This window comes from Grammomys surdaster, unplaced genomic scaffold, assembly GCF_004785775.1.
Source record: "Grammomys surdaster isolate TR1022 unplaced genomic scaffold, NIH_TR_1.0 126063, whole genome shotgun sequence".
Classification (NCBI taxonomy): domain Eukaryota; kingdom Metazoa; phylum Chordata; class Mammalia; order Rodentia; family Muridae; genus Grammomys; species Grammomys surdaster.
In genome coordinates, this window is record NW_021620873.1 from 5,390,082 (window position 1) to 5,402,625 (window position 12,544).

At 48.6% G+C, this 12,544-nt stretch overlaps 1 protein-coding gene across 2 annotated transcripts in view; it reads right to left on the reverse strand.

Moving 5' to 3' along the window:
* Positions 1 to 4,055: 4,055 nt before the first annotated feature.
* Farsa (phenylalanyl-tRNA synthetase subunit alpha) overlaps positions 4,056 to 12,544 on the reverse strand; it is an 11,914-nt gene continuing 3,425 nt past the window's right edge. Inside the window, exons 2-13 of one of the 2 annotated variants that reach the window (XM_028755552.1) lie at positions 11,868 to 12,005; positions 11,684 to 11,782; positions 11,476 to 11,594; positions 9,271 to 9,363; positions 9,061 to 9,189; positions 8,868 to 8,983; positions 5,863 to 5,947; positions 5,674 to 5,773; positions 5,404 to 5,572; positions 5,231 to 5,308; positions 4,968 to 5,082; positions 4,056 to 4,454 (exon numbers count right to left, since the gene is read on the reverse strand). In XM_028755552.1, coding sequence (XP_028611385.1) covers positions 4,316 to 4,454; positions 4,968 to 5,082; positions 5,231 to 5,308; positions 5,404 to 5,572; positions 5,674 to 5,773; positions 5,863 to 5,947; positions 8,868 to 8,983; positions 9,061 to 9,189; positions 9,271 to 9,363; positions 11,476 to 11,594; positions 11,684 to 11,782; positions 11,868 to 12,005 — 1,380 coding nt within the window. In that variant the 3' untranslated portion in view covers positions 4,056 to 4,315. The remainder of the gene's footprint in view (positions 4,455 to 4,967; positions 5,083 to 5,230; positions 5,309 to 5,403; positions 5,573 to 5,673; positions 5,774 to 5,862; positions 5,948 to 8,867; positions 8,984 to 9,060; positions 9,190 to 9,270; positions 9,364 to 11,475; positions 11,595 to 11,683; positions 11,783 to 11,867; positions 12,006 to 12,544) is intronic. The other variant, XM_028755553.1, reaches the window with a different exon arrangement.

Genomic DNA, 12,544 nt, shown 5'->3' on the forward strand with positions numbered 1-12,544 from the left:
GCCCCCCAAAGGCGGCGAACGTGAAGGCCCTTCGAACAGGCGCTGCTGGGGTTGCGCGCTGTGACAGACTTATCTGTGTTGTGCGGCCCGTGGGTTTCTGAGCTCAGAGTGCGCATGTGCGGGGTCACCTGACTTCACACTACATCAGAGTTCCGCCTCTTCGATCTACAGTTTGGGCGGGAAGTGTCTTCTCGAGACAGGGTTTCTCTGTGTATCCCTGACTGGCCTGGAACTAGCTCTGTAGATCAGGTTGGCCTCGAACTCAGAGAGACCCTCCTACGTCTAGAATGCTGAAATTAAAGGTCTGCACCACCAGTGCACTGCTCAAATTCTTTTGGAACAGGCTCCCACTATGTTCCGGCCTAGGACTTTTTAAACCAGACTCACCTGGAAGTCTCAAAGATCAGCCTGCCTCTGCCTTGGAATTGAAGGCAGGCACCACCAAGGCCAGTGACAACCTTCATTTTTTATTTTATTTACATGTTGTATATTATTTAAACTACTCCTGGGCATCTGCCAGTAAAGGCCAGAAGAGAGCATCAGATCCCCTGGTTATAAGCCTCCTGATATGGATAATGGGAACTAAATTCCTGTTCCCTGATGCTTTTAATCGACAAGCTCTGTGTTTCATTTTTGTTTTACATTTGACCTATTTTGTGGATGCACATGTGCCATCCACCTTGCGGGTCACGGAGATGGAACTCAGGTCATCAGATCAGGCAAGTGCCTGTACTCACTGAGCCATCTAGAGGGATCTCATCTTTAAATGTTTTTTTAATATACTTTTTATGGGTATGGGTGTTTTGACTGCATATATTTCTGTACCACGTGGGTGCTTAGTGTCCACAGCGGCCAGAAGAGATTCAGAGCCCCTGAGGCTGGAATTACAATAGTGAGCCATCATATGGTGCTTAAAATTAGACTTGGTCCTCTGCAGGCTCAACCAGTTCTTAACCTTTGATCCATTTTTCCAACCCTAACACTGGCTATGTGAGAACGAAGAAAGAACACACAGTGAAGCTGGGATCAGGTGGGGTTCTTTAATGCTATGGTTGCAACCTGGAGCCTCTGCTATCTACTAGATATAGCACAGCTAGTCCTGGTTGGAGGAATCTGTGGATGAGCAATCCTAGCCTGCAAACATCAGGAGAGGAAGCCAGATCTGCTAGTCTTTGCACAGACTGGTTAATTATCCTTAAACAATCATTCTGGAACTTTGGGGGAAAGTTTTGCCATTACTCTTGAGCCTGGTTCATATAGGTAATTGATTAGACAGGTTTCCCATGGGTCAATTGGCCTTGGATTCCTGTGCCTACATCAAAATACACATTCAGGATGGACTCTATGTACTCAGGGTTCCCTCTGTTTGCTTTCTCTGTGTCTGTCTGTTTCTGTCTCGCAAGGGTTTCTCTGTAGCCCTGGCTGTCCTGGAAGTTCCATAAGACCAGGCTAGCGCCTTAAACTCAGAGATCAGCCTCCTTCTGCCCCCCCTCCCAGTGCTAATTCAAGGTGGGTAACACCAAACCCAGCTAAAAAAATGAAACTCTCAAAATATATCCCAATTTTACTGCAGTGATTAAAAACTAAAACAGTTGTAAACACTGTAAAAATTAACAACTGGCATACCATAAATTTCTTGATAGGAGGCAACACACTAAATGCTGTTGGGTTGTGGTGGTGCACAGCTTTAATCCCAGCGGTAGGGAGGCAGAAGCAGGCTCATCTGAGGCCAGCCTGGTCTACAGAGTGAGTTCCAGGACAGCCAGGGCTACGCAGAGAAACCCCATCTAGAAAACACCTTAAGTGTAGTGACATAAACCTATATAATCCCAGTACTTAGGAGACTGAGGCATAAGAATCTTGCATTTTGAGGCCAGCCTAGGCTATAGTGATACCCTATCTTGGGAGGTGAGGAGGTTGTGGGGAGTCATTAGGTTTGTTGTTGTTGTGTTTTTTTTTTCTTTTTTCTTTTTTTTTTAATGTATGAGTGCTGTCTGCATGTACACCTACATGCCAGAAGAGGGCATCAAATCCCTTTATAGATAGTTGCCAGCCACTATGTGGTTGCTAGAAATTGAACTCAGAACCTCTGGAAGAGCCAGTGCTGTTAACCGCTGAGCCATCTCACCAGCCCTGACGTGTGTGTGTGTGTGTGTGTGTGTGTGTGTGTGTATCTTGTCACTGTCTTCAGACACACTAGAAGAAAGATGCTTGTGAGCCACCATGTGGTTGCTAGGAATTGAACTCAGGACCTCTGGAAGAGCAGTCAGTGCTCTCTTAACTGCTGAGCCATCTCTCTGGCCTCAAACATAGTGTTTTGTTTAACAAAGCCCAAATTAAATGAATTTTAAAATGTGCTGCTGGGTAGTGATGGTGCACTCCTTTAATCCCAGTGCTTGGAAGGCAGAGGCAGGTGGATCTGAGGCCAGCCTGGTCTACAGAGTGAGTTCCAGGACAGCCAGGGCTACACAGAGAAACCCTGTCTTGAAAAACAACAAGTACAGGGCACTTTCAAAAAGGCCAGAATCAGGGCCAGCAAGGTAGTTCTGTGAATAAAAACTACAGAGTTCCAGCCCTAGAACCTATGGAGGAGGGGAACTGACTCCTGAACGCTGTGCCCTGACCCCCACACAAACGCTATGACACTATATACATTTGGGGGCCAAAGAAATGGCTCAGCAGTTGCAAGCGCATGCTGCTTTCCCAGGGGACCTAGGTTTGGTTCTTAGTACCCACATGCTGGCTCACAGCAGTCCACCTCCAGTTCTAGGAGATCTAATGCCCTCTTCTGGCAACAGACCCTCATGTGTACAAAGACACAGGGCTGGAGAGTTAGCTCAGTGGGTAAGAGCATTTGTTCTTTAAAAAAAAAGATAGATAGATAGATAGATAGATAGATAGATAGATAGATAGATAGATTTTTAAAAAAAGAAAAGAAAAGAAAAAAGCACTTGTTCTTGTAAAGGGCCCAGGTTTAATTCCCAGCCCCACTCAGGAGCTCACCACCTCTTTGGGCAACAGGTATGCACATGGTACAAAACACTCATACACAAAAAAATAATTTAAATCTAAAAAAAAAAAATTAAGAAAAAAGACATACAGACAAAATAACTATACACATGAAGATAAAAACAATCCAAAAAAAAAAAAAACCCACCTAAACACCCAAGAGCCAAAGCCCATCTGAAATCAGCCCCCAAAAAAGCAAGATGAAAAGTAAAGACACAAAGCTCTGAGAACTTAATTTTTTTTTTGGCCCAGGGTGGCCTCAGACTCATGATTGCCCTGCCTCGGCTGCTGGGAGATTTGATTTTTAGGGGAAAATTAAGAGCAGCTTCTCACCCATAGTCTCTTGTTCCCATCAATCTTGGGAATCCTGGATTTTTAGGCTATCACCTACTAAATGTTTTTTTACCAAGAGGAGTTTCTGTTCCAAGCCTTTTTTTTTTTCTTTGTTTTTTTTTTTTTTTTTTTTTTTTTTTCGAGACAGGGTTTCTCTGTATAGCCCTGGCTGTTCTGGAACTCACTCTGTAGACCAGGCTGGCCTCGAACTCAGAAAAAGGCGTGCACCACCACCGCCCGGCGAACCAGTCAGTGATTAGTAAGTGCCAGGGGCTACAGAGTGGCTCCATCAGTAAGTGCTTGCTACGTGAGTTCAATCCACAAAATCTACGTTCAAGACAGGAAGTGCATTTATAATCTTAGAGGTAGAGGTAGGAAAGTCTCTGGATCATGTCAGACACCCTTGCCTAACTTTCCAGGCCAATGACAGTCCCTGTCTTAAAGGACATGGGCAGTGTTCCTAAGGATGGACTCAAGACCGTTTCCCATATGTACTTGAGCAGACACACACACGTCCATTAACAATAAACGCTCAACTGAGCATGGAGCTGGCTCAAGCTGACTGGGACCTTTTAGGATCGCAGACCACCTAAGCCCTGTCTCCTAACTGCGCACCAGGACCCATCTCCCAGTTCTCTCCGCACTGAGGGCTGCATGGAGCAGGGAGTGAGGCAACTCCCACGAGTCGTCTAATGAAACAAATGACAACAGAGTCTTAACAAAAGGCACCACACAAGGGAACGTGCCTATTTTATTAAAGCAACTGACCTGTAGGTCCCAAACCCACCCTTACAATGTGAAAACCACAAACACCACTAAAGCCAGCACAAAAAACTTGCTCCCCATACTTAGAACCCTGCCCCTGGGGTGGGTGAGGCAGAGGGAGTGAGCTGGCCTCACAGAGGCCTCATAAATAGTAGGTCACTGCTGGAGGATGCAAGGGACTGGACAGGGATCTCTGGGGCAGGCTCTCTCATGCAGCATCCTGTGTCTTTGAGGCCCTGGGCTCAATATCCAGTCGGCACACTGGGCTGTCGTATACCATCTGCAAGTTCACCTTGTGGCCCACCAGCTCTCGGATGTTATTGATGCCGTATTTGATCATTGTTGGGCTGAGAGTGGAAGAAACAGGGTTTAACACTAAGTCAGATCAGGCTACCTTCTGCTTCTCAGAGGCTCCCATCTTTCTCAGAATGTCTACCCCCAATGGTGGACAACATGTCTTACTACTGGCCCTGTCTTCCATTCTTCCCTTGTTCACTCTTAGTCTAGCCTCAGAGCCTGAGTACTGGCTGTGCCTGCTGACTGGTACACCCTGCAGAGGCCTCACTGCTCCTCAGCGTCCGTGAAGCTTCCTTGATCACCCCATCTAAGACTTGCTCTGTCCTCTCTATAGCACTTCCTGTCCACTAACACTCTGGTCTTCTGTCTCCTTATTGCCCATATTAGTCACCCTTCCGTTTCCACTAGGATCCATGCTGCAGAGCACTGGGGAAACACACCACAGTGTTCGCAGCTCCGGGCAAGGCACAGAACTTGGCATTCCTACTACAGAACTGTCAGAGAAATGAACACATGAATGAATGAGTTGATGGAACCATCCTAAGTTCCAGCTAGGCACTCACCGCTCCAGGGAGAGACCCCAAGCAATGACAGTCACATTCTCGGGGAGCCCCATAGGCAGGAGCATCTCAGGGCGGAAGACCCCAGAGTTGCCAACTTCAACCCACTTCTTTAGACCTGTGGGAACAAAGGGGAGGCTAGAGCATGCACGTGGGTGATACTACAGAGAATGCGAAGACGGGGTAGGAGACTGGCAAAGAGGGTGACCCAGGCCAAGCGTAAGGTCCCTCAGACCTCCCTCTGCACCCAGTTTCCCATTCCTGACCTTGGTGGTAGCTGAACACTTCCATGCTGGGCTCTGTGTAGGGGTTGTAGGCTGGCTTGAAGCGCAACTGCGTGATTCCTGTAGAAGTTGGCCAAGGCAGGCTGATGACCTCAGAGTCACCCTCCCAGGGCCCCAAACACTGCCTAAGCACTTGTATGGGCTTGACTGCTCACCCAGCTTGGTGAAGAACTCCCTCAGCACACCCATGAGGTGGCCCAGGGTAAGACCATGGTCAGCTATCACACCCTCAATCTGGTGGAACTCGGCCAGGTGTGTGGCGTCCAGAGTCTCATTCCGAAACACACGATCAATAGAGAAGTATTTGGCTGGTGTAAATGGCTTCTGAGGAGGAGGAATAATGGCCAGGCCAGGCCTGGCCCGGGCATGGGTCAGAAGGTCTACAGGACAGTACCACTCACCCACCTGCCCAGGCCAAGCTGTACCTTCTGGGCTAGACGGTAGAGGGCTCGGGCACTGGCCGCCGTGGTGTGAGTGCGAAGCAGGTTTTTCCGGGCCTCTTCCAGCTTCCAGGTGTACTTGTAGCTTCAGGAGAGAAAGCAGGAAGTCTGCCCTGTGGTCCTGGAACCCCAGCCTCCTGCCCCTTCCCAGTCAGAGTCCTGCTTCTGCCTCACCCCTGTGAGCCGTAGCCACCCTGGGAGTGGGTCCGTTTCACCCGCTGGACATAGTCCATTGGAAGCTGCAGGGCCTCAGCTGGGTCTAGGCAAGACAGAGTCATACGGTCAGCCAATGAGCACCTCTCAGAAACCACTGCATGTCAGGTACGGCTCCATGGATGCTCCTGTGCCCCACAGTTGATGGCACCCCTCGGTTGATGACCTTTCCTTCTTCATCCAGAATCCTCTTCCCCTTACTTTTCTCTTCACTATGTGAAAGCCCAAGTTTCCCTCTGGCTCTGACATATGACTTCCTGCTCTGGTCTCCTCTCATTCCTATGTGACCATGACCTGCAGTCACAGGGCCACCAACTGACATTTCAGCCTCAGGACCTTTGCACTGGCCTCCATCTCTAGCTGTGTCATGTAGCTCTGGTAAGTCTGAGGCTCACTATGCAGACCAGACTGGCCTTGAACTCAAAGATCCATCTGCCTCTGCCTCCCAAATGCTGTGATTAAAGGTGTATATATATTACCACAGCCAACCTTGTTTAAGGCTCAAACAATTCATGCCTCCCCTCCCCTAGCCCTGCAGGCACAGTAGTATCTCCAGCGATTTCTAACCCCTGCCCCACTACGCAGATTCCTCAGGAACTATCTAGTCAGGAAGTGGATCTCCCTGGGGCGAGGGACTTCTGTCCTACTCAGGGCTATGACTCAGTTGGTAACAGCCATCCTAGCATGCAGGAGGATCTTCAAGGAGGCCTTGCTCCCCAAGGCTTCCTGGAACCCAGGGCCTTCTTCAGGTTTGGCAAGTGTTCATCCACTAACATGCACCCCCAGAAGCAAATGAGCAAAATATGTTTTTTTCTTTTTGAACTTACAATTTTCTCCTCAGCCTCCTGAGCAAGTGGTGACAAGAAAGAGCCACCATATCACGTGAACATGTGAACTCTTTGGGAATGTCAACAGCATAGTTTTGGTTCCTGAGTAAGTCTTTAGCAAGTAACAGCTGTGTAGCCTTAGGTAAATGATGTTCTTTCTGTGCCTCAGTTTCCTCAATTGTAAGTGAAGGCTAACAGTACCACTTTCTGCAGTTAGAAGGCTGAGAACGGAGCAGAAGGTAAGTTCTAGGTACCACACAACAGCAACATCACTGTGACTAAACGGCAGTGGGCACCTGGGATGCTCATCTGCTCATTTCAGAGATCAAGGACAGTGACACAGGGGCTGGCCTGTGACAGAGAACTTGGGGACAGAAAACTTGCCAGGATGCAGGAGATCCTGGAGTCCATCCCTAGCAGCAGCAGCACACGCACACGTGCATGCACACGCCAAATAACTAGTCACAGTAGCTCACATGTGTGATCCCATCATTCTAGAGGCTGAGGCAGAAGAACAAAAGACACTTAGATCAGTCATGGCTACATAGTGACTTGTAGGCCAGTCTAGGCTATAGAGTGGGACCCTGTCTTAAAACAAAACAACCCAAATAATGAGGCAAGATGGTCTTAGCACTTCAAAAGCTAAGCCAGGAGGACATGAGTTCAAAGCCAACCTGGGCTACAGTAGGGGGGACTCTAGTTGAAAAAGCAAAAACCAACACAAAAGTTAAAAGTGGAAGTGATGGGAATGTCCAGAACTAAGAAAAACATGCTTCTATTTAACCGTTTATTTTTATTTTTCAATTATGTGTGTACCTACGTCTGTGTGTGGTTGTACGCACATGAGCTTGTGTGCCTGAGGAGCCCAGATGCCATAAGATTCCTTGGAGCTGGAGTTAAAGGCTGTTATGAGCATCAAATATGGGTGCTGGGAACTAACCTAGGGTCCTCTGCAAAAGCACTAAGTGCTCTTAACTGCTAAGCCTTTTCTCCAGCCCACATACATGCTTCAGCTTAGTGAAAAGGATTCTGGCCCCAAATAAACCCTAGAGAATTTACATGTTAGTGAGGGGGGAAGGGACAGAGCCAGCGTGGAGTTTGATTATTTACTTATTTATTTATGCTAAAGACAGCTAGAATCCAGATTCCAATATGTCACACTCGAACCCTTAGGTGCCATTAAAATCTTGGACACGAGGCCAGGCAGTGATGACGTATACCTTTTATCCCAGCACTCAGGAGGCAGAGACAGAGGCAGAGGCAGAGGCAGATGAATCTCTGATTTCCAGGCCAGCCTTGTCTACGGAGTTTCAGGACAGCTAGGGCTACAGAGAAACCCTGTCTCCAGGGGAAAAAACAAAACAAACCAGGGACATGCTAGGCACATGTGATGGCACCTGAGACATGCTAGGCACATGTGGTGGTGGCTTATGCCTTTAGTACAGACACTAGGAAGGCAGAAGAAGCTGGTGGATCTTTGTGAGTCTGGGGCCAGCCTGGTCTACATGATGAGCTTGAGGACAGCCAATAGAATTGTGAATAAAATGAGATAAAAATGCATACCGTCATATGCACTGTGGCATATTTCTTTAAGCCTAGCCTCAGCAGGGCAGGGAACCCTGTGGGTCTAAGGTTGGCCTGGCCCACACGAGCTCTAGACTAGTCAAGGCCACGCTTTTTCTCTAAAAAAAAAAAAAAAAAAACTAAACAAAACAGCCGGGCGGTGTTGGTGCACACCTTTAACCCCAGCACTTGGGAGGCAGAAGCAGGTAGATTTCTGAGTTCGAGGCCAGCCTGGTCTACAGAGTGAGTTCCAGGACAGCCAGGGCTACACAGAGAAACCCTGTCTCAACCTCCTCCCCACCCCCACCAAAAAAAAAGCAAAACAAACCCCAAAAAACAAAAGAACTCTGGGTGGTTGGCATAAGCTGACAGCCTCAAGGCAGGTCTGGCAAGTTCAGAAAGCAGAGACTAGGCACAATGGAGAAAGCTCACAGTGAGGACGGAACCAGCTGCCAGGGCCTTGCTGGCCACAGTGAAGTCAGATCTCATTTTATGAAATGTGATATCCCTTTCCTAAAGCTTTATCCAGACTTGAGACTTCTGCTGCCACACTGGCCAGGCTCCCAGGCCACCCACCTCGCAAGAAGAAAGTATCATGCTGGTCACGCGCTGGGTGCTGCTGAGGCTGGAACAGCGCATCAAAGTTCCAGAAGGAGCTCTCGATGAAATTGTCCGTAGGCATCTCAGTGAACCTGCAGGAGACATGACTGACTGCCCTGCCGGCCTGTGTCCACTGGCTTCCAAACCCCACCCCAGGCCCTGTGCTCACCCCATCTCCAAGAAGATTTGTCGGAACTGGGAGCGGACCTTAAGTAAGGGGTGCAGGTGGCCACTATCTGGGAGCACACCACGGGCAGAGAAGTTGTAGGGTTTGAAGGGTCGGTCCCTCCAGGAGCCACTGTGGGGAGATGCAGGGTGCAAAGACATGAGGAGAACTGCCCAATCCTCCCCAACACCTTCTCCTCTCTCCTCATCCTACCTGGAGATCATCTCTGGGCTCAGCTCTGCCTCCTGCTTAGACACACTTGTACTGAAGCCCCTGCCCTTGCTCACCCAGTAGGTTTTCAGGATCCTGTGAACAGAGGAAGAAAAGGCTCGTTGCTGTCATCTTGAGAGCCACTGGATGCTAATCCCAGAACCAACTATGAAGTCACTAGTTTTAGACTGTTGCTGATGTTTCAAACGATTCACCTATCCCACACTGACCTGGAACCTGCTGTACAGTCAAGCATGACCGTAAACTGATTCTCCTGCTTTGCCTTCCATATGCTGGAATTAGAGGCCTATGTCACACCAGGATTATGTGGTGCTAAGAATCAAACTCAGGACCTAGTGCATAGTAATCAACTGAGCTACATCTCAGAACCTGCCTTACTGTGTTTTTGGTTTTCTCTAGAGACGGTCAGGTTACATAATAAACGCTGATATTGCAGGCTTTAGGCATTATATCACAAAGTATCTTTATCTGCATTTTTTTGACAGTGGGTCACCATGGAGACCTGGCTGACTTGCAACTCCTTTGTAGACCAGTCTAGCCTTAAACTCACAGATCCACCCGTCTCTGCTTCCCATGCTGGGATTTAAGGGTAAATGACCATGTCCAACTGCTTTTTTCTCTCTCTGGTGGCAGAGGTCAAGCTCAGGGCCTTGGGCATACCAGGCAAGTATCTTATAAAACTGAGCTACACCACCAGTTTTGTTTTTATTTATGTGTATTGTACATGTCTGCATGTTTGTGTGAACATGTAATACATGTGTGGGGATGCCCATGGGGGCAGGAAAAGGTATCAGATCCCCTGGAGCTGCTCCTAACACAGGCCTTGGAGCTAAAGTGGCAGACAGTTCCGAGCTGTCAAACATGGGCACCAGGAACCTAACACAGTGGTTAAGAGCAGCAAACCACTGAGCCATCTCTCCAGCCTTTAAAAAAGCATTTTAAGAACCATTATCACATTCATTTATCTCTGTGTGTGTGTGTATGTGTGTGTATGTGTGTGTGTGTCTGTGTGTGCAGGTGTGCACACATGCATCGAGTATGTGGAGGTCAAAACACAACTTCAACAATCAGTTCTTTCCTTCTGCCATATGGATACCAGGGATGGAATTCAAGTTAGCAGGCTGATGACAAATTCCTTTAGCCACTGAGCTATTTTTCTGGCCTTCATTTTTGTCTCCGTTTGTTTTTTGATTAGGCGTTTTATATAGCCCACACTGGCCTTGAACTCCTGATCTTTGCTCGTTCATCTGCATTATTGTCTTCTTGATACTGTCATTGGAAACTTTCTTATCAGGCCACTACCCTTCTACCTATTCTTACATTTATCTGTTCTATCAACAGTGAGAATATTTGTACCAAAGTCCATTCAAGTAGTGATACATACAGAAGGACACAATATCAGCGAAGTGTTGAGGGTTTATTTTGGGTTAGGATCTGTTACTCCACAACCCTACGAGAAGGTATTTTATTTTTGGTTGTGAGCCTCGCCTTTAACCACTGAGCCATCTCTCCACCCCAGAAGGTATTTTACAACTAAAGAACTTAGCTGGAAAAGGCCAGATAAGTTGGCCAAGTTTACATAGCTAACAAGTTGCAGAGCCTAGACTTCCCCACATCCCCAGACCTTAAATGGTTTGATGAGATAGACTTCACTCTGTAGTCCAGGCTGGCCTGGAACTCACAAAATCACCCTATCTCAGCTGCACCTAATCTGCCTCAGTATGGCCACCCTTGAGTGAAATATGAGCAGGAATTTCATTGGCTGACTGCCTGGAAAAGTCTACAGAAAGCCATTTCTTAGTAGCGGGTGCAGCAAGAGCAGAGGCTGAAGGGCTACCTGAGCCCAGCACACACACTCAAAACCCTGGATAAGGCTGGGGGTAGTGCTGCAAGCCTCTAATCCCAGCACTAGGGAGGCAGAGCCACGATCTCTGCAAATTTGAGGATAGCCTGAACTACATATTGAGCATTAGGCTAGCCAGGGCTACATAAGAAAACCCTGTCTCAAAACCAAGGAACCAAACAACCACAGTAACAAATCCTGTGTAAAGGGGTTCTGGGGAAGGCCACCGGCAGCAGCACTGGGTGTGGGACAGGCCGCTCCCTCCCTTCATCCTCACAGCACTCCCTCCCTTCATCCGCACAGCACCACACAGGTCAGAGGGCCTAGCTGCGGCATCCACTCACACTTCAGTCAGCAGTTTCCGCTTCCGCAGCTCATTTCTTTCCTTTTCAGCCAGCTTCTCAGCCTGGCCGGCCTGGACCAGCTGCAACCGCCTCTGCACTTCATCCTCTATACTGTCCACCTGCCACAGGACAAGGGAATGAGGGCTGGTGTCTGCCCCACTTGCCCTTCTGCCCCCAGCCTGCCTGGCCACATCCTTGCAAGACTCACCACTCGGAACACCCGGGGCCCATCGGCTGCACTCTTGTCCACTCTGATCCACTTGTTGGACATGGCCTTGCTGAAGCCCACCTTGCCGCTGGGCAGTTGCTAGGGAAGTGGGATTGTGATAAGTGCTGTATTCCAGGGCCACCTGCATCCCATCCCCTCCCTGGATGCCAGCCCTGGGCCCTACCATGAGCTCACTTTGCACCAGGCCCTCGAGAGGGATGCTTCTAAACACACGGGCCTCATGGCTGCCCTCCCGGGCAATCTCCTCACCCTCAGTAGTCAGCTCCCAGCACTTGGTAGAACGAAGCTCAGCTTCAATGACCTGCAGGGAAATGAATGGCACATGGGTATGTGGTGTTCAAAACTACCAACACCCTACAGCATTGGGCCAGAGATTCAAAGCCAGCCTCAGAGCTGACGACATCCACTGCTCTTGTATCTCATACAGTGGCCCACAGACACTACTAACTCTAATTCCAGGATCCAACTTCTCCAGCTTCCTGGAGCATCTGCACTCACCTGTACATATGCACGTGAACACACACGAACACACGCGAACACACACACACAAGATAAATCAACACCTTTTGTGAAGGAGCAACCTTTAATATCAGTAGTAGGGAGGCAGAGGCAGGTTGATCTCTATGAGTTCAAAACCAGCCTGGTATACTTACCAAGTACCAGGCTAGTCAGGGGTACAAAATGAGATCCTATCTAAAAAATAAGTTAATTCAGAGGGCAGTCACAAAGCTGTGTTCATCTCAACTTTACTACTTTTCCAAGGGTGGGAAAAGAGAGAGGGCAGAGGATGGAAGAGGGAGGGAGGGAGGGAGGGAGGGAGGGAGAGAGAGAGAGAGGGGG